Source organism: Epinephelus moara, chromosome 5, assembly GCF_006386435.1.
Source record: "Epinephelus moara isolate mb chromosome 5, YSFRI_EMoa_1.0, whole genome shotgun sequence".
In the NCBI taxonomy this organism is placed as follows: domain Eukaryota; kingdom Metazoa; phylum Chordata; class Actinopteri; order Perciformes; family Serranidae; genus Epinephelus; species Epinephelus moara.
The window spans coordinates 32203030-32225824 of record NC_065510.1 but is presented as its reverse complement, the minus strand read 5'-3'; the positions used below and the strand labels follow the sequence as shown (position 1 = coordinate 32225824).

General features: G+C 39.8%; 1 protein-coding gene across 1 annotated transcript in view; it reads left to right on the top strand.

Moving 5' to 3' along the window:
* The window catches only part of LOC126390954 (zeta-sarcoglycan), a 451267-nt gene that overhangs the window by 370777 nt on the left and 57695 nt on the right, over window positions 1–22795 (top strand). The window contains exons 5-6 of the mRNA XM_050045480.1: window positions 16987–17109; window positions 21276–21348. Of these exons, the coding sequence (XP_049901437.1) occupies window positions 16987–17109; window positions 21276–21348 (196 nt within the window). The remainder of the gene's footprint in view (window positions 1–16986; window positions 17110–21275; window positions 21349–22795) is intronic.

The following is a 22795-nucleotide window of genomic DNA, read 5'->3' as shown; positions in this document are numbered from 1 at the left end:
TTTATTTTTATTATATTTTACTAAAGATGGATACGACAAGCAGTGCAATCCCCTTTTCACATTTCATGCCAACACATAGATTAGTGAATGATTTCTTTTCTTTTTTTTTAATCAGATTTTTTTTTGTTTGTTAAGCTTACCATTTAGAGAGGCTTACTTTTTTTTTTTTTTTACATTGGGCATATTTTCATATAAGTCTGTTACATAAAGCAGGTACAGTAAGTTCAACTTAAGCTACCATGCATCTGTCCAGATAAGCCTGTTAACCAGTAACCAGTAATAACCAGTTTTGTTTTCAGGCCTAGCTTCACCTTAAAAGGAAACGCATACTACTGTATACATATTTTTTTTTAGCCTGAACCCCATTTTGCCATGTTTTATTTTACCTTTTTTTGTTTTGTTTTGTTTTGTTTTAAAAATAGGTCCAGTATTGAGTGGGAGCACTGCAACCACAGTGGCACAAAGCTGCAATGTAACTCCTTTGGGCAGTTGGCACTCTCATGTACGTCCATTTAAAGTGCTCATTTTTGCCACTGACATGCTCAGATTATTATAATATATGTCTGACAACATTATGGAAAGGTCCCTACAGAGAAATTTTCTAACCAAGTCTTCCTCTAGGAGAAGTCTCGTTCTGAAATCTTTCAAGACGTGACTGGTTGCAGCAAGACAATGGTGGAAATGTTAATGAGACCTGGGGAATGGGGGGCAAGAAAGAGTGTGGTCTATTGGAGTACAGAAAGCTCAGTGTTATGTAAAGGTTTCAAGTTCATGGCTGAATATTTAGCTGATTTCAACACAGTAGAGAGGTCTGCAAGATTTCAGAGTGAGATCTCCTCTTGAACGAGATTTGATTACACATAATAACAAACAGACAGGATTGAGTGAAAGGTAAAGAAAGATGTTTAATTTATCTGTAGGGTCCTTTCCAGAATGGTGATAGACACTAAGAACAACATTCCGAGTCTGCCAGTGGCAAAAACAAGCACTTGTAGTGGACGTTAATTGACGGCCAAAACCCAGAGTGGTTACACTGAAACCTGTTTTGCTGCTGCTGGTTGCAGCACTTAATACTGGACCAGACATTGGGAGATAGAGTCCAGGTTACCCAAATACCAAATACCCTTTAAGCTTAGCTAATCAGTGTTACAATCTAGCAGTGCAATACAACTTTCCTTCCAGTAGTACTCTGTAGTTGTTGCAGCTCCTGTCAAATGTATCAGAGTAAGCTGCAGTTATTCCCCACTTAAAATACAGAGCTCAGACCTGCACCAGGCTAAAGTACAGTGTGTGCACCGTGTTCACAGAAGTCAACATCGGTGCTCTTAAATGTACTAGAAAAATGCATCCTCTTGCTTTAGGCCACTTGAGTATTTTATTCATGTACTCTAACCCAAGGTGGCACAATTTCAAGGTGTGCACTGTAAAAACCTGAGGTACATGTGACTGGGGAGATCAGCAGCGTGGAGATCATCTCTACTTGTGTTGAACTGAGTCACTCTATTCTCACTGGAGATCTCTAATATGCTGCCAAAGGTTCTGCTTGGCTTTTCTTATGTTCTTATGTTTTCTCCTACATTCTGTATAGTATGTGCTGCTCTGTAGCCATAAACCTCTTACTTCTCTCTTCACTTCCCATCTTCCTTATTGTGAACTGATAGATCAGATCATCAATAGATCAGACTTAATTCAGTCTAATCACATTAGCTCTGAGATGTCTAAATAAAACAGCCTCAGACTTTTAATGATAAGCTTGGCCTTTGTCGCCCTCCTTTAAACACCCATTTGTTTTACTAACTTGCACAAACATGTCTCAACACTAGGATAAGTCTTGCCCTTTCTACAGAACACTCAAAATAACTGATTATAACAGCAACTGTCTGCATGCAGAAATATTCTCTGTGATAACTGAGCTGCACATCAGAGACAATACAATACATAACAAAGACAAAGAATGGCGGCAGGTTAATTATGTACTGGATGCACAATACAAGACTGATTGAATCACCTCAACTCTTTTATTAAGATTTAATTTTAAAGGAAAATCTTCAGTTGACCTTGAGCTATAATTAAATGAAATTAAATTTAGTTTACAGAACATAGTTTCCTGTTGTCACTGAAAGTAGGCCCTAAGCTAGGAATATTACTAATTGTGTTAACGCTGGCAGTGGTAGTTTGGTTGTGTTTCACTTTTCTATTCTATAGGAATATGTAGAGCTGCATGCTACACCCTTTGCCTGTCTTTTCATCTGCACCTCCCACCATTTCATCTTCCCTCCATCCCACAGCCCTGACTCCAGAGATCAAGTTGATTAATGTAGATGACAAACAGCACTCATTTATCTCTCCCTCTGTCTCTTTCTCTCCTCCCTTACTATATTAATGACTGTAATCAACTCTAAATAAATAATTTGTGTCCCTCAGTGCATGAATCTCACCCTCCCACCTGTGGCAAATTCAAAAAGTTGAATTCAAAAGTGCGTTGCAGTGCTTTTTCTCCCTTTCACCTCAGTATTTTCCTCTCCTCCCTTTTCCCATCTTTTCCCTCATTTATCTTTGTCTGTTTCTTTTGAGAGACACCTTGAGGAGATTAAAGGTGTGCTGTGGCGCAGCAGAGGGCCTGTCTCTCTCTTTGACGGGTAGGAACACAACAACGCGGTGACCCTCTTGTTTCCTGCTGTTGCATCATGGACACGTTGCATGCTGTTTACTTTCAAAGGGCCAAAATAATACAGTTGCTTTCTCTTTCGCCCTGCTCTCTCCCTCCTTTATTCTCTTGCTCCTCGAACGGTGCCGTGCAGCACTTTTCTCTCAAAGTTACAGTGGCTCACTTTGAACTCTAGTCAACTCATTTTGCAAGGTTGTCTCATAACTTGACCCTTAACTGTGGGCCTGTGGTGTTTCTTTATGCATGAGGAAGGAGGGTTGTTCAGTGGCTGAGGTTTTTACCAAGGACTGTGGTCCATTTTCTGCTGTCAGTGTATGGACAGCTTGGTGTATGCATGATCACAGTGGAAGCATTTAACAAACAACAGCATGGAAACTCCTTAAAAATACATTTCAATAAATTAATTGAAAAAAGAACATTGTCAAACAAACATAAAGGCAACATCCCTTGTACCTTGTAAAGGAATCAGACAGAGACATTTTCTGGCACCTTTGCAGTGTCAGGAAGAGACAGAGCTGTGATTCTCACTTCTCACACTTCTCAGCTGAAAAGCAGTAACATTCAATCTGATAGGACTTAAGTGACAAAAAATGCCAGCAAAGACACTTTGAGGGAACTGCAGTGTGCTTCATCAAGTGATCTATGGCATATAAAACAAGTTACAGAGATAAACATGACAAATACCAGCATTCATATAAGATTTTATTGCAGCAATGACAATCAGGGCTGCTGCTTACTGTACATATATTGTGTGGTACAGTGTTTTGTATAAACTATGAAAGAGCATTGTATTTCTTTGTTTTATTGTTTCAGGTTTGTGCTGCTCATGTATTTAAAAAGAAGTTTTCATGGGATGTTCTGGTGACCAAGTAGTTAATATGCATACCCAGCGTGATCTCGTCCAGCCATTTTTTCCCCCTTGGACAGAAGCCCCAGCGTTACTATGTGACGCCAGAGACAGCCCTTTGCTTTGTATCTTGATGCAGAAAGGGTGATGATAAGAAGGGGTTAGCAGTTACATGTAGGCAAAAAACAACAACAACTTGGTAATGGTTAGGAAAAAAATGTGGTTGAGGTTGGTCACATGAGTCAACTTACTGTATGTAAGCGCTTAGCTCTTTAGGTTTAGGCCAAAAACTACTTGGATATGGTTAGGATAAAATGACAGATTTTGCTCAAAACAAAACAAAACAAAACAAAAAAAAAAACACCTGGCTTTGAGTGGTACAGACATCCCAGCAGGAGTTGTTGTTTGCTGACCTTAATCCCTGGTTTCCTGGGTCAAAGACCTGTGCTTGTTTGAACCATCGACCTCCCTTCCTGCTCACCCTAAGCCAGGCGTAGGCAACATGCGGCTCCGAAGCCACATGTGGCTCTTTAGCCCTCTCCAGTGGTTCCCTGTAGCTTTAACCAGAAAATATATGGAAATGACAGTTATTTTTTTTTCAACATTTTAATTTTCATCTATCAGTGTTGTAGGCCTGCAGATATTCTTACATTGTCCAATTGTAAAAATGTGAGGCCTATATAACTAAAAAAAATAAAAAACAATTGTTTTAACATGTCAGCAACTAAAAAGTGCGTAATACATCTACTGCCTGGCAGCTTTTCCTCAAAATGTTGCCAAATCTTGATAGCAGTGGCTAGTCTTGAGTCTCCCTAGCTGGTTAGCTATGGATGCCAAACTTAAAAAAGTCAAAGGCTTGGAATAAAATAGAGAATTCGGTACACCATGTTTGCTTTCACTGCCAGCTCTACAAGATGAATGTACCAAAGAATTATAAATAGTGCCCTGCACAGTAGCCACCTTGTGAGAAAACATATCAATGACTGCTTAATTAGACTACTAGTTTAGGCTAATTTAGAATTAATAGGCTACGTTACCCTTATTATAAGGCTCAAATATGTTTTGATCTCCACACATAATTTTCTTTTTATTATTTTTGGTCAAAAATGGTTCTGTAGACAGTAAAGGTTGCTGACCCATGCCCTGAGCAGACTTTTACACGCTTTAAACTACGTCCGTTATACTGAGTGTCTAATTATGCCTCAGATGAGTTTACACTAGAACTTGTGAAAATCCCAGTGCATCTCACACAGATGCTAAAGGATGCCCCACACTGCCCAAGCTGCATATTTTGATGCACTGCACTGGGAGTGAGACCAGCCTGGCATGACATCCCTGATTTAATTAGAGCGAGACCTTTGTTGCATGTCACACCTCTTGGTCTCCCCATGTCTCCTGTCTACCTGTACACTTGCAAAAGAAAAAAAAAAAGGAAATCAATCAAAGTATACAGTGTCGTGTAGGCTGCTTTTAACTCTGGTGTACCTTTTATTAATGCTTCTGAGAACATTTGATGTGACTGAAAAGTAATTTTTGTCCACATTTACAGCAAATGAATACCACATGTCTATTTCACATGCCTTTTAGCCTCCACTGACAGGACTGAAGTGGAGAAGCCTTTGCTGGTGGGGAAATGATGAGTAGGAAAACTCTCACCTTTGGGCTAAATCACACCTCTGGTACTAAACATGGTCTATGTGGACTTAATAAAAACTGCTGACTGTTACTGTCTGGAACATTTAAGGTTGCAAGAGATTACAATATACATTTCTTTTTATGTTTGGTGTTTATTTACATTCAGGGGCCCATAACAAGTAAAACACCAATACAATAAAACATAAAGGTTCATCTATGCATCTAGCAGTGGTGATTTGTCATTAGAGTGCACATAATGAAATAATTGTGCATTTTGTATCTTCTACATCAAAGGTTTGCTCCGGCACACTGTGTTTCACATCGATAGAGCAACAGTTTTGTTGTTAATTGTTGATCCCTTGCCCTTGTTTCTTTGCTCAGAACCACAAGGGTTCACTTTATAATGTGGAACTAAATGCACCCAATCATTTGCTCAGTGGGATTGAATCCTTATTATCCCCCCCCAAAAAAAAAAAAAAAAAAATGGATGGAGAAACATTTTACTCCACATTTCATTAAATATTTCCACACATGTGAAATGCCTTGCATAATGGTGGTTTGCACAAATTCCCCTTAGGAACATTTTCCCTTGCAGAACACACAAAAGAGCCCAGTGGGCTTTTGAATATTCATTAAATTTGACATTCGAGACAGGAGGGGAACTGACAAGCATATCAGCCTGACTCACTCAACAGAATGCTCATCTTAATCCACTGATAAGCCTCGTCATGTTTGAATAACTAATCAGGAAGTTTAGGGAGTGAAATCCAGTCAAAGACAGATTTATTCACCTGACATAGAAAGTTATTTTGCATTGTTTTGCACCTTTTAACTGTAGATATTTAAAGAGGATTTTTTTTTCTCTGCTATTCCCCCTCTACATCTTGTTGTATATTCGATAGCTAATACAACTTTGTAACATTATTTACAAGAAGGACACAGCATGGTCTGGCTTCTCTCCATCCCTGAAATGTTGTATAACATTCAAAGCTGTAGAAGTGTTTCTGCTACATACTTCATTGCTCTTTGTCTGCATGATTATTAATAAACATACAGATAATATGCACATTCACATTTGATTTGTTTGCATACATGAAAAAGAAAACCGTCCTTGTGGCCACATCACTAAGAAGCAGAGTCAATTTGGCAAGTGTGTTTGTACAGTATGTGTATGCGCGGGTTGATGATCACTGGAGCATAGCCAGAGAGAGGCTTAATGCCAATAGAATCTAAGGGGAGAGTTTGCTGCTTGTGTTGAGTTGACAGAACTTTCAAAAACACTGCTACCAAACTTTCTTTCCAAGGCAGCACACACAAATCCGTGCCTGCCTGAAGTCTTTCAGTGTCTGATTTGGTGGATTTTTGGTGTCAGGAAACTTTTTTGGTTTATGTATGTGCATGTTGCAGAGAGAGAGGTTGAGCTGATATATCTTCAGCTTTAATTGTGCATGTTTGCGTGCTGGTGTGAATGTGTGGGCACAGACACCAAGGCATTTGCACCCCAGGTTGCATCTTTGGATGCTGTAGCACAGCGTCTGTTAAACTGGCCGATGATTAATTCATGCTCATAGTTCTCAACACATTTTGCCATCCAGCTCTCAGACGCACATACTCACACACACACATATACACATGTACATATACACATAATGTAAAAATATTTGATCCTCTGTCTCTATTTTTCTGTTTGTAGACACCCTGCAAGCAACACAATGTTCATATCCAAAGACAAAGTCTGTACAGCTTTACATTGAGTGTTCATAAGTTGCATAAATGTTTAAATTTAGGCCATTGGTCTGTATGACAAAGCTACTGTAATTTCTCACTAGAAAATCGGCATGCCAGGTAAGCGCTATAGTTCATGGGGAGAGAACCAGAGGGGCATTTGACACTTGAGACTTAAGTTCAGTATGTTCAGTGCTAGGTCTTTTAGCTTTTGAATAATAGCTCTTGAGCTTTCATATGATGTATATATAACATGTCTTTATATCTTGATTTGTAAATCCATGAAACTTGATTTGAACCTTTTTTCTTTCTTTCTTTTTTTAACAGTCTAAGAACTTGAAATACTCTTCTAAAGCGCCTGTGGTCATCCAGGCTTTGTGACTTTAATTATATGTAATTAAAGAACTACTTCACCCCTGGAAAGAAGGACACAAATACTTTTAAAATCAGTGGTATATGACCAGAGATAACACAAGAAAAGGGCTGTGGCATTTGCTTTTGTTAAAGAGGTAGAAAACCTTCAACTACCAGAATGCACTGCACCATCCATCCATTTTCATAACCGCTTATCCTCTTGAGGGTCGCGGGGGGGCTGGAGCCTATCCCAGCTGACATTGGGCGAGAGGCAGGGTACACCCTGGACAGGTCGGCAGACTATCACAGGGCTGACACATAGAGACAGACAACCATTCACACTCACATTCACACCTACAGACAATTTAGAGTCACTAATTAACCTGCATGTCTTTGGACTGTGGGAGGAAGCTGGAATACCCGGAGAAAACCCACACTGACACGGTCGCATAGTCGGGCTCCCTCTTGGGATTGAACCACAATATCCTCTTACTGTGAGGCGACAGTCCTAACCACTATACCACGGCTGCACTGCACCACAACCAACCAAAAAACACTCCTGCTGGTGGATTAAGTAATGCAAGCTTGGCCAATTTTTCACAGGAAATGATATAGCAACCAACTGGTTACAAATGCTCTCAGATTACAGCTAAACTGTAACCTAAAAAATGTTTCTGAAAACATTTGAGGCAATAAATAAACAAAGCAGTAACAGAATCTTGGTTCATATGTAATCAGTGCTGCTTAGATTTGCTGTTTAATGTCAGTTTTTTCTGCCTTTGTGTTTACAATACAGGAAACAGTATGGTGTCCACTTCTTGTTCACAAATTCTTGTATTACAGCCAAACAGTACACTATAATGTGTTTCTGAAGACATTTTAGGTGAGGAATAGGCAATACAGGTACAGAATCTTGATTTATATTTGATCATGGAGATGCAGAAGCACAGTCTGTAGTTTGGGCAACAGCCCTTAAGCCAGTTGAGCAGTGCCCAGTTTAACCACCACAGTGTAATATGTCTCTTATCCTACAGTACAGGACAGAGTATGTCACAGTCACTTTTTTGGAGAGGTGAAGCTTTAAAGATGCCCTTGCACCTTCTTTAATTGGACAAATCTTTTCAGGCCAACTATTATGGCTCCATTTGTAGAAAGTAGATTTTGCTGCTGCTCCCACGGAAGAGGCCCAAAGTCCCCCTAACCTTTTTTAGTCTAGACTGTGTAGCTCTTGAATTGGCCCTGCCTGGAGATCCCAGGCACTACTCCAATTCATAAAAGGTGAAAAGTGATTCAGCCAATGGCCAGACCCAGCCAAGCATTAAAAGCAGCCAGAGAAATCTTAAAAACAGTCATAAAATCCACATCTAACAGTACAAGGACACCCAAAGTTTGAGTTATATAACCCCATCTTTCACATAAAAGCCTTAATGCTACATTTAGCATATTGCCAGAATTTTGACCTAAGGAAAACTATAGAGTGATTTAAATGAGACAAAATATGGTTGACTTTCTCTCCATAGCCAAAGGACACAAACGGCCTAATTTTAGAAGTGTTGCTTTGCCGGAGAATATATTAGCATTCACATATGCAAATACGCATGGCCGGGGATGTACGCAAAAACTTTGCAAGGCCGGACACAGATGTAGAGAACAAATATTTACATGAATGTCACATAGTGTTTCACCCACTCGTCTGATCTCTCATCTCCGGGAGCGTGAGAGAAGGATGCTGAGGGGAAAGAAAGGTGAGGGTGCTGGGGAGGCATAATCACAAGGCACATTTCAGCTGATTTTAATTAAAATTCATCTAGACCTGTTTGGGAAAATCAACCGTGCATGCAGTGTTTACTTGGCTTAGCCACACTCTTCTTTGTACCCAATCCTTTTACAGTGTATCCTTGCGTCATATCCCATCATTGCTAGAAGCCCTAATTTAAAGCCTTGAATTAAAACTCCAGGATAGCAAACCCATATAATTTTATTATGGCCTCAATGCTTTAATGTGCAGTAGTAAAAAAGTTACACAGGCACCATTTTAATGCCCTCTTTTTCATTAATTACTTGAATGCAAATTGGAGAACTCGGAATCCCATTGAAGTATATGAAGAGTTTAATAAATAATTTCTTTTGTTTTACCCTATTCAGAATTTGAGTTGCAGGAACAAGAGAAGGATCTGCAGGGTTTTTGAAGTAGGCAGAGTTATTTGACAGTTGGGAACTTATAAATACATGAGTGACCATCACGGGCTGGCTAGTTTAGGGAATTGTGTTTCTGGCGGACAATGTTGAGTTGGAGATGTGAATTAGAAGAACTTTCTCTAGCCTCAGCATCCAAACTATTGTTGATATGCCCTTGAACAAGTAATAGTAACCTCTGTTGTTTGAATGGCGCTTTTGCAGGCCAACAGTACGAGGCTGTAATAGCCAGGTCCTAGCTGTGCATCGATATAGATCTCCTTGCAACAAACCAAAATTAGCAGTCATATAAAGCCATATTTCTGGCCACCAGATGAATGTACTTCCAATATATTTACTCTCATATAATCTCTGTTTTGCTGCCCACCAGTTTATGAGGGGGCTGCCTGGGTTTTAAGCTGCTAAATGCTGCACTGTGGTCAACAGCAAGTTGCTAACATTGTCAGATACAGTTTGGTGCTGGGCAGGTAGAGTGCAGTGGGTTTATCAGAGCTTTTTTACTAAAAACAGCTGCCTGGAACTGAAACAAAGCTGATTGCAGCAGTGAGCCTGGATCAGAGCAGTGTAGCTGTCAGCCATGAAACCAAAACAGTGAGCTAAAAGATGGTATAATAAAGAGAACGGCAGGGTTGGTTGATAGTTCTCTGATGGTTCACTGTGACTGAACTCTTTTGCATTTCGCATAGTCCTCTCATCTAACCCATTGTTAATGTGAAAATATTGGTTGGGTACGATTTCTTCTGATGTGCTTTATGCTACTTTTTGTTTCCGGTAGAGACTACTGTAGGTGCTTCTCTCACATCTCATGAAACTTCACTACACATTGCACTTCTTTACGAACTTGTTGATTGAAGGGTAACTCCAATATTTTTCAACCTAGACCCTGTTTTCCCATGTTTTTGTGTCTAAATGGAGACAACATGTAAACATTTTTTTTTTTTTAAATTAGTCCAGTATTGAGAGAGAGTGCTGCATTCGGCAGCTGCAAATCAGGCTGCAATATAACCACTCAGGCCATGCGTGCATGTACGCACTGTCAATTTACATCCATCAAACATGCTTGTTTTTGTCACTGACAGGCTGAGAATATTTGTCTATGTCTCTGACAACATTATGGAAAGGAGTGCTACAGAGAACTACAACTTTCTTCTTACCTTGTGCTTGTGTCTGTCCATTTTGTGTCCAAGTTCCGCTAAAGGAGAAGTCATGTTCTGAGATCTCATGAGGGGTGAGTTGTTGCAGGAAGAAAAGGGTTGAAATTGCTCTGTGTGCTTCAACACAACAAACTATGGCACTTCCAACTCTCATGTGCGTGCCGCCATTGCCTTCCTGCAACAAGTCACCTATTGTGAGATTTCACAACCAGACTTTTCTTTTAGTGAGAAAAGGATACTTAACCGACTGAAACAAGCTTAAGATAAGGATCAAGTTTTTATTTCTCTGCCTTCTCTGTTCTTCCCATACTGTTGTCAGGCACCTAAAATAACAATCTGAGCATGTTTGTGGCAAAAACATGCACAGGTTTACGCTGCAGCCTGTTTCAGGGATGCTGGCTGTGTCTTAATCAAGGACCAGTTTCAACGATTGTTGTTCCTATGATTCACTTGCATGGGAAAATGGGGTTGAAAAATACCAGACTTAGCCTTCAAGTAAAGGATGACTTGGTGAAATAGCAAGTTGTAGAGCTAATCAGTGTTGTTGGAAGCTGTGTGCACTCTGAGTGCTGTCTAGGTCTTTTTGAATGTGAGGTTAGAATGGGGACTGAAAAAACACAACCGTCATAAAATTTCATAGGCACAGTGACATTTTCATAATAATGCACACCATATTTCATGTTCCTTTAAAGCTGCACAGAGGCACACACTTTGAAAACAGTAGCTTTCATATTGTGATAAAGTTTAATGGACATTATTGTCTTCTTTGGTATATCTATTTCAGATAAAAGCATATTGTAGAATAACTGTTTTTGCATTAACTTCTGATAAGATGGACCAAATAAAGAAAGTAAGTCTCACACAATGTCATAAGAATATGCAAGTATTGCAGAAATTGCTGCTTGTGATCCCGAAGTCGACAAATGTTAGTTTCTACAAATTCTGCTGTAACCACATTGTTAAGCAGAGATGTGTGTGGAGCCCTAGTTGCCAACAGGGGTTTTGTGTGAACCATGACAACCAGAAATTAACTTGTGACAGCAGGCTGGTATGAATAGGCAAAAGTGAGCGGAGCATGCATTCATTATCTCAAATTAAATGCAGTGTTTGTGTTTGAGAGTGGTGATAAACAGAGCACGGTGCTCTAGCACCATGGTTAAAACATTAAAATGCCTGTGGTATCTGCAGGGCACCCTAATGGCTCAGCAGACTGAAGCTCATGTCACACGCTTGAGATGTTCAGCTCAGATCTGACTCAGGACCTCAGTCACATGCACTGTACTGTAATGCGTCTTTCCCTCGCACCTCTCTTCATCAGTGAGATATTCAAAAAGCTTTATTATTACTGAAGGTTCCTGCTGAGGGAGGCACTTGTGACAACAGAGGAGATCCTGTCAGGAAGTGATTATTTAAATCAGTGCATCAATTAACATGTCTGCCTAACGAGGAGTCCTGTTGTTATTGGTGACAGCAGAATTACTTTGGTGTTATCAGTGGGAGAGACATTTGCAGGAGCAAATTAATTGACCAAAACCTCTTAATTTACACAGAATTAACATTAGCTACCTGCAGATTGCTAACAAGATAAAGCTAAAAGATCAGATAGTTACTATTGGATCAACCACTCCTGATATTGTTGACTACTAAACACTAAACTACTAAACAGTGACAGGAGACATTTGATACAATTAGGTTATGTCATTTCGAAGTATCTACATTTCATCAGGTTTGCTGTGGAGAGCCTCCATTTTACACGCTTTTTATTCTTTATTCTTTTCACTGTTGTCAGTGTTAACAGACATTCTGAACAAACATTTCACAAGTGACTACAGCTATAATAAGCCTTTCTTCCATTTCTCAGTTTAGAGGATTACTGACTGACACATCAATTACAACTAAACTAAAAAAAAAGTTTTACAGTATTTTAAAAAAAAAAGAAACATAAAATGAACACATCTACCGTTTAATTTTTTTTCCATTGCCACATCTCATCATTGTTCCTTTGCCTAAAGTAAAAACTGCTCAGCAGCCACCGCTCCCTCTCTGTCAGTCCTCTCCTCGGAGCGATCATTTGAAACAAAACACTTCCAGCTACTTTGTCTCATCTTGCTGCCGCTGGTGTGAGCAGCACATATGGGACACCAAATTGCTGTTTGTTCATATCATAAACTTTATTTTTTACCTTCCCACGTTCATTTCAATTTAGTGTTAAAGCCACTGGCACAGTTCTTGAGTATACACACATAACACTCCCAGTGCAAAAACAAGATAGAGTCATAATACTGTAGTTAGAGACTAGATCATTTTATCAGCAGTTGTCTCCTCTCTGTAAACAGGCAAGAAATTATGAACAGTCATATATTGTCTTTTATAACCCCTTTATATGATGCCACTCTTCGTCTTCTGAAATAAAACTTTATTTCATATATGAGAACTTCCATTTCCCTGAGACTAAGTTTTTCCAAGTTCTCACTATCGTTGAAGCTGCCCATCTCCTGCTGTTTCAGGATCGTTTATACACCCCTACTAAAAAGACAAGAGGAGGAAATTCTGTGAATAAACCACAAATCTTTGGAAATATGCTGACCTGCACCCATGTTGGAAATCTGCACTACGAGCTGTATTATAGGACGAGAGCTGAACAGCCAAAGAGAACTAGCTAAATGTCTGAGACAGCAACTAGCACAGCACATCTCCAATTTAAACCAGCTTCACTTTCTCTTTATCGCTCCTTCTCAAACTTAAACCCCTTATTTTTTCTTTCTTTCATTTCCCTCTCACCACTTTCCCCATCTCTAACTGTCAAACCCCCCCCCCCCTCCTCCTCCTAAGTCTTTGCATACATTTGTAACACACATACACACACACCTTGCTTTAGGGCGAGCCTTTCACAACACAAATCTCAATTGCTTTTTCACACAGTCGGTGGAGGAGTGAGAGGCTTAAGGAGGGAGAGATAGACAGGATAAAGACAGTGAGAGAGAGATGAGAAAAAGAGCTTAATCCCAGATTGATGGCTGCTAATAAAGTTTGATTATTACTGACAAGGCACTCTGGGTTTCTAATTGACACTTGTAATAGCCTGGGAGACCAGACAGTGAAGAAAGGGGGATAGAGAGTGAGGGAAAGAGAGAGTTTTTCTTTAGGCTCAGCAGGGTTGGCATGGCAGCACATCACAGTCCAAATCACAAAATGAAGGGAAACATTCATGAACAAAATGAAGGAAAGGAAAACTGCCACAGTGACCACTGTTGGTGATTTGGCAAATTTATCAGCAGATTCATTAACTTTTTCAAATCTCACTGCCAACATTTTCTTGACAAGGCACCAGCTACGGCTTTTCAACCAGGAGTGACTTGTTTTTCTATAGTAAAAAGAATATTTATTAACATGAGCACAAAAGAATGAAAAATGTGAAAAGTCTTTGGTGATTAGACCCCGTAGAGATGGTATGATTTAAGGAGGGTGATGAATCCATAGTCGAATAGGGAACCCCCCCAGGGGTCTAGACGCTAGTGGTGGTAGAGGTGGTGAAGATGAGATGAGAATAAGATGAAGAAGTGCTGGTGATCTGGATGAGTAGAGGAATGAGCCTTTGTTGAGCTTGTCCTGGACTCTAGATGTGATGGCTGGAGGTGAAGGGGGTGGTGAAGGGTGTTACAGTTCTGCCTAGAATGATGGCTGACAGCAGCAGAAAAGAGAGCAGATTTAGAATTCTGCAGTAGCATTCTGATTGCCTGAGAGAGATCATGGCTAAGTTTGATTGGGTAACCAGAAGAGTGAACACCCATGGTCAGCTGATTAGAGGTAGCAGTGGGAGTGTGAGGGAGAGAACTGTGAATGGATGAGTACAAAGAAAGTCTTCCTGATTGAACTTACACTGAGCTTCATTTTTTAGTTGCAGCAGTCAGCAACAAATAGTAAGTGACTTGCTATTAGATAACCATAGACAATGGCCACGTATTTCGGCTAAGAATGAAAATATTAGCAAATACATTAATGTGCAAATTCTGCTGATGTGAGTTTTTTGACATGCGTAGTTACTTTCCATAGAAAAAGTGTAACTGAAAGTTGTCTAGACCCATGTTTAAGTATTTGTGCCCATTCTGAATATTATCAGCCCATGAAATGCCCGTTATCAGTTGTTAATACCATTTTATTGCTTCAGATGAGGCAGACGGGACCAGCCAGTGGGCCAGATATCCAGTGTTGTTTCACTTTTGTTACATTTTGCTTTTGTTGAGTTCAGGTGGAAAAAATAATTTGTTAGGTTTAGAAAAAGATTGTGGTTTGGATCAAAATAAGTACACTTGTTGTGTGACTTAAGTTATATACTTGATGTAAGTACAAATAAATAAATTAATGTTGACTTTTGGATTCACACAGGACATGAACAGTGATCTCCATGGTGAAAGTCCAGTGTTTGTTTGACCCATCCATCCAACCTGACCTCCTCCCTGCACAGACTTTGCCGCTCTTTGTACTACGTCATATGACTTCCTCCTTCGCTCCTGTCAAAATTAGTACAACTATTTGAGGTCAGGGCCAAACAATAGATGGAAATATAGGAGGTAGAGTAGGGCCATAAAGCTATGCTCTCGATGACAACTGATAATGGCCATTTAATGTGCTGATAACATTCGAACCAGTTGGTATTTCATCATATGTTTCTTGGCATGACAACATGAAACATGGCTTGGACGCTAGTGTCGCTCTGTGTGTCCTGTCAGAAGGCATTTGTTTGTTAACATGTAAGCAGAAACATGTCAGCTTGCTTTCGAGTTGTACAGTGATTTGGTTTCTTTTGGTATCAAAGATGTTGCAGAGATAAAAGCAAATTCTTAAATGGGGGAGAAAAAAATCTAGACCCTCCATTTTTTGGTGCTAACACTGTGCTTCCTGCAGGTTACCGAAGCACCACCTTTCCTTGTGAACTGAACTATCAAATAAATCATTTCAGCTCAAGTTTTAGGGGAGATTTTATCATAACAAATTGGTTGTAATTATTCCAAAGAGAACTATTTTGTACGGAGAAAGGGGTTTAAATTCACCCTTTGTTTCGCTTTAATGCAGTCATCCATCCTCCCTTTTTAACTCTCTGTCCACTTAATTTTCAATGCATTTGTGCTGTACATCTTAGAACACACACTGTGTACACAGAATAGAAATGAGTGTATTACTATTAAAAGGTCATTTCTTTTGACAGAAACTTGGCAACCAAAATATGAGTTCCTTAATGTCCTTTAGAATGCAAACTTCCACATGAGTTAGGAACTGTGTAATTTGCCCAAAGTATTGTCTTTAACATATTAGAAATTTGCTTTGTCACACCCTGCATTACTCTTCAAAGGATATTTTTTTTCCTCAAGGCAAAATCATAAAGGGAAATGTTATTTAAGTGAAAGTTATAATTCTTAAGTTTTACAGAGACTGTACGAACTCCAAACACAAGGCAGTTGTGTCTGACTGTTAACTTTTATTTGTCACATTTGACTTTTGAGGTCCAATCTTATACTATTCATCTCTTCTGTGACAGTGTATCTGTACTTTCAGATACAGTTATACACTCTTTGGAGGCTAAATAGTGTATAACTATACTTACAGATACACTATTTAGCCTCCAAAGAATAAAGGTAATTTGTGGGATAATAATCTGTAATATTTTCATATTAGTTAAAATGTGTCTTACTAGTGTCAGTTGCTGAAGTGAAGTTATTTTACCTAAACATCTCATGAAAGTAGCTTAAAGGCATCACAACATCCAAGTGACAAAACACATTTGTCTCTCCAGTAGAAGTAATTCGCCATGCAGATGATGGTCTTGTGTACTAAGGTTTTTAGATGATCTCTCTGACATGTTGGTGCCACCCCAGCACAACTGCAGGAAATGGAATTCATTGTGTGGCACATGAAGCAATAAAAAGAAAATCCTTTCCAGAAAAAAGTCCCCCCTTTTCTTTAAATAATCCTTATCGCACACCGTCATTTACCATTGATTCTGTAGGAAGCAGTTCTAACGAGTACTGTTGTGCTGTAGATTATCCAGACTTAAGTGGGACATTGTTCCACAGACCATATTATTTTTCAATATGTTCCTAGTGATTAGATTTCACAACAGCATGGAGCGCGTTAGTGTTACTAGTATCTGTGCTGATATTGCACCAGTGTCACAGCGAGACAACACTTGCAGGGGTTCAGAGTTCAAATCCCTCTGTGGTCGTTCAAGATAAACCTTCCATGCACTAATGGTTCTGTAAGGAGCTTTGGATAAAAACATCTACCAGATGGCCGGTTTTATGTGCTTTGAATGTTGCTCTGCTATACATTTTAACCCCTCTGTCTCTCTCTCTCTCTCTCTCTCTCTCTCTCTCTCTCTCTCTCTCTCTTTCTCTGTCTCCCTTTCACAGGTTCAGAAATGGTAGAAGCTCAGTGTCAGAGATTTGAGGTAAGGAGTACAGATGGAGAGAGAGTTCTGTTCTCCGCAGATGAAGAGGAGATCAGCATTGGCACCGAGAAACTTAGAGTCACAGGTAGGGGTACACACAAACAGCACAACAGCAACAAATGACCAACATTGTGTTTTTTGAGTACAGCTTTTCACGTCTCCACACCTGTGACAGCCATGACTGAGGGCATTGTGTTTATAGGTCGTCCGTCCATTCATCCATTTCACTCTGGTGAATGCGATATCTCAGGAACATGTTGAGGGAATTTTCTCAAATTTGGCTCAAACATCCACTTAGATTTTGGTGGTCAAAGGTCACAGGGACCTCACAAAACATGTTTTTGGCCATAACTCAATAATCAATACATTAATTATGACAAAATTTCACACAAATGTCCAATAGGATAAAATGATGAAGTGGTGACATTCTGTGTCCAAAAAGTCAAAGGTCAGCTTCTCTGAGACAACATGATGTTCTGCAAAAACACTTTTCTGGCCATTACTCAATGTCGTAACTCAGGAACAGAAGGGGAGACATTTGGTCGGATAGGTTTTAGGTTAGCTATAGCGTGAAAGAAAGAGGGGATATGACATGCAGGAAGGGGCCGTGGATTGGAATCAAACTACAGTCCTGCCAGTGGTTAAACACTATTCTCCTGGTTCACAGGTGGAAGTACCACGCCAAGACATGCAGTAGACCCAAGTAAACATGAATGTAAACTGATCTGGATTTAAAGCATTTAAATGTTTTATGAGGAAAATGCATTCCACTTTTGTAAGACCTTAAGGATACACTCAATGCCTTATAGTGAGTCACACTGAATGTAATCGTAACTTTTGTTTGTTTACAAGAAAACTCCACAGGGTACCTTAATATTAGGAAATTCCCATGTGCCCAAAATTGTGTGCAGCACAGATTAATTGGTTAGGATTTCCATCAAACAGAGCAGGACAGGTTCGTTGTCTGAAACCCAGAACGCTCTGCTAGACTGAAATTAATTTTGCGTCCAGATATCTGACATGTAATCATATTAATGGCACTACCATGACTTGTTGCTGCCTGAACTGTAATTAAAAGGGCAGTATCAATCACGGTATCATGGTAGATCTATACATGCATGGAAGTGATTACACATACATGTATAGATCATTCTAGAGGTCACAGTTTTTACGAGCTCCCACGCTCATTTTCCACATGCATGAGGGACTGATAGGAATATTTTTCATGATTCATGAAGGGGGAGATAGTAGAGAGGCAAACAGTGGGCTCAGACTAATTTGTGTAACAAGGTTACTTGAGGACGCACTCGACTTACAGTACGTACACACCCTGTAAGCTGTTAAACAGAGTGCTCTTGATGAATGCAGCCAAACATGACTTGGGTTAGCGAGCAGAGCATTTTTTGCTGATTTGAAAAAGAAAGGTTAGAAGAGCAAGATACAGTAGGGACAGACAGGAAGTAAATAAGAGACGGATGGATGAAAGGTCTGAGCAAAGCCAGATGTGTATATAATTGCAGAGGAAAATAGACAAAGCAATTTATGTGAAATGAAAAGAAAAACTAAGGAGTGGGGGAGGGAAACAGCCCTTTGGTGCACCACAGTATCTGTTTTTTTCTCATTACTCATTTACTCTAATTAAATGAGAGCGAGAAAATCAAGCAGAGGTGTGAATTTGTGTGTGCATGTCTCTATTTGTCTGCATGTTTGAATATGTCATTAAATCAAGTTATTTTCCAGGAACATGCTAAAATGCTTTTACACAAACACACAAATTCAACTTTCAAGGTAAACTACACAAACACAAGGCCTGGGTAACTGGGGAGATGTGTCCATTAGAGGCACTCTGAAAGAATGTTGCCATAATTTGCTGTTTGATGGAGGTCAGAGATAAGAAACTGAACTGTGGACAGAATGCAAATATGAACACATCCATTCAGCTCATGCACCAGGGTCCAGTGGAGACATGCTATGCCACTGATTGCTTAGTATTTAGATATATTTTATTATTTTAAATTTAAAATGAACAGTGTTTCCACACACTGCTGCCCTCTGCAGTGGCGAGAGGTGTACAGCAAAGCCTGCATAGCTTATATGGAAGGCTCCATTTAAGCCTGTTGTTTATAAGAATCAGCCAATGTAAGCTAGTGCCATGGCAGCCAGTGGGGTGAGATACTAGGGGGCTTACGGTTGATTTCCACTTTTGAAAATACAAACCCAGTGTGAATTGTGTTGGTTCCAATGTACTGGCTTTGAAAGCACTTCATGGGTATTGTGTACCAGGACGGGTGCCACCCAAAAAGGCTGTGACAAGCTCATAAACATTTCATGTACCCAGCAGAGTGCTCAGGAGAGTATGGCACACCATTGTAAATATAGAGGTGTAACCAAAAGTAACACAGTTAGAAGCTGGAACAAATATGGCCCGTGGCTGACAAAATGAGAAACATCATTGTACAGAGTGGCAATCAAACATAACACAGAGACCTGTAACTGCCATCTCCACCATTGTTTAGAGAACTGGGAGCATTTTCCTTCTTCTTGTTTCCTCCTGTTGGCAGTTGCACAGACACACAGTTGTGCAGTGTTCAATGGGCCTTGGAATAAACCTCAGAAAACTGAAAAAAAAGCAACAGTGCCCTCCAAGTTTGGGTCCCTTTAGAGGTACAGCTGCACCTTTATGGAGATGTGGTCCTTGGTTTCAAACGACAATTCAAGTAGCCTTTTGTTATCGGCGGGCTTGCCAATGGGCAAAGTAGCCTTGTGCGGTGTAAGATTTGTAGCAGTGCAGAGTTTCCAACATGCTTTCTACGGTCTCAGCAGGAGCTGCGGCCAGCTCTCCCCCCAAGCATCTGTTCAGGGGCTGCGGGCTAAAGCAGAGGTGCTTGCTGCACATGGGGGGTTAAACACTGCATTATATCAGAGCCAACCTTTTCTACGGACAATTATGTCCATACTTCATGCAACTGTTTTGCATTACTAGAATATTTTTTGGGGGAAATATTATGCCACCAAGAAAAATACTGAACAGAGTCGGCAAAAAATTGTAATTAAGGTGTGGTTAACTACTTTAAACCACTTTGTTAAGGTTAGGGGAAGATTATGCCTTTGTTTAATTATTTTAAAAATCAAGAGGAGACACTACAAGTGAGATTTTGGGCTGTTTTGCTTCCATAACATGTCTGTTTTCAGAATAGTTGAAAGAAAACATCCAAAATACACAATTAGGTGTTTATTTTAGTTGAGGTTTCTGTTCTCAAATTTATGCAAGTAGTGAACATTGAATTAGATAATGCCTTATTTGTATATTTAAACAAACAGTTTCAGAAAACCTGTAACTGGCTATCATGGTGATATATATGAGACAGAAGTTTTACCCTGTTCACCTGCAGTGTCTTCCCTTTTGTCTAATAATGTATGGGATTTTACAGTACATATCTTTAAAGGCCGTTTTCTCAAAATGACTTTTTTTTCTCATACTCTAAGCTAGTAATCTCCATTTCAGTAGCGCTGACATACACCAAACTCTACAATTTTATCCCTGTCTACATTCTGAAGGTTTTCACAGTGGGTTTTGTTCATATATCATTCATAGACCGATTTATTTAACATTTTATTCCTAAAAACATGGCAAAATGGATGTTTTATGGCTGCTGACAGTATTTTCTGATTTATGGAGTGATGAAAAGAGAAATCCAAAATTCCCTCTGTAAAAACACTTGACTTTTAATATGTCAGCAAAATGTTCAGATTTCTGTTTTTGAAATGTATGCAAATAAGTGCATATTTAGTGAGATAATTTAATTCCAGAAAACTCATAACACAGAAAATAATTGCCCTAATGCAGGTAATCAACTGGAGAAGTTTGATGGTGATATCTGTGTGTAAAAAGTTTTACCCTATTCACCTATAGTGTCTCCCCTCAAGTCAAAGCTGACTTAAATTGTTTGACAGGACATAAACCCCTGTCTTTAATGCCAAAGTGAAACACTATCCAGGTCCCCATCCTCCCTATCTTCATAGTATTGTTACTACATGTTAAGTAAATGTATATATGGCTATACTGGAGGTACTGTCATACTCGAACAGAATTTGCATGACACACAGAAGATCTTAGCACTGAGCTGTGCATTTTAAGTGTCTGCCTCCATTCCAAGAACAGAGGTGTGATGCAATAGTGTGCAGGCTTTCACACAGAGGATGGATGTGTTTTCTTTTCCTTCCTTTAATCCACTCTTACCCTCTCTACAGGGAATGAAGGCGTGGTGTTCAGCCATTCTGTAGAGACATCACATGTAAGGGCAGAACCCTTCCAGGACCTAAAGTAAGTACTGTAAATTCTTTTGTGAATATTCATGGATATATGTATGTGTGTGTGTGTGTGTGTGTGTGTGTGTGTAAGACAAGCAGTCTGGCACATTGCCTTGCTTTACAAGTTCCCGTTGTTGTTAATATTTTAGTTGTGGTAGAATATTTATGAAGTGTGTGTTCTTGTGAATAATTGCTAAGATAGTAACACCACAAATAACAATTTTGGGAAAAAATATGTTATGTAAAAATTCAAGCTGCTGAGTTAGCTAACTAGCCAGTCCAGTGGCACAGTGCGCTCATGACTTCTAATCAGCTCACTGCAGAAAGAGGTGTTTGGGTGAGTGGCAGTCTGACAGGCCTGACAGAGGAACAAAAGTCCTCTGGGCTAAGGTGAACAAGGGTCAAGCTGTCACCAAGTGGAGCCGTCCACTGATACATGCACTTGAACACATGTAGTGCACAGTGTACGCTCAGTTTCTTCTCACCAGGAGAGTTAATTAGCTTTTTAGGTGTTAAGACATAGTTTGCATCAGACTCATTTCGAACTGATGTGAGCTAATGAGGGCAGATCTTGTCAAGATGACAACTAATGAAACGTTTCAGTTTATCTTTTGTTTATACAAATACGGTAGGAAAAAGGACGGCAGTAAATGGAGTACTTGTGACCACAGGCGGCTCCTCGATAACGCTTACGCAATGCAGGCTCAGCTCAGTCGGATCTAAAGTTTTTTACAATATAAACGGGTCGGACTGCTGGTTCCCTCTGTAACTGCATCAGGGTGGATTGCATCAGCTAAATGTGTGTATCTTCTCCCCATCTTCTTTCCTGAAGTGTGTGGTATGTCTTTCAGGCATGTATGACATTCCTTCATTACTAATGTCTCAACTTCAAACAGGCATTATCAGATAGGATTTAGCCGAAGTGGCTTTTGGCCAGAGGGGAAAACACAAACACAGACCGAGGAGGAGACACAGATGGAGGCAGGGAGGTAGAAAAAGTGATGTTGGAAACCAAGATGCATAGAATGGGAAAAGGTGAAAAGGGGAGGATGAGATATAATTGACTGGACAGAGGGAGAGGAAGCAGGGCTAGGGTAAGGGTGATGAAGAGGACAATCAAAAGATAGAAGAAAAAGAAGACAGAGGGCAGATGAGGGTGACAGAGGGAAAGAGTTCAGGAGAAGGGGATGGAAGTTAGTGTACAGAAGAATAGATTATATCGAACCGGCTCCTGCAGGGAGATTGAGTCGTAGCAGCAGCACATAATGGGATACCGCAAAAAAGATGACGGCATTCAGGGTGTGCAAAATAGCCAGAGTTCCTGTCTTTTGTGGAAAAATTGAGAAGTTTAAGATATTGAACCAAAGTATAGGATCAGTTGGCAACTAAAAAACTTGGATGATTTGTGTGTTATTTTCATTGACTGGCTTTAAAAAGAAGCAGAGAATTTGGCGAGGCGA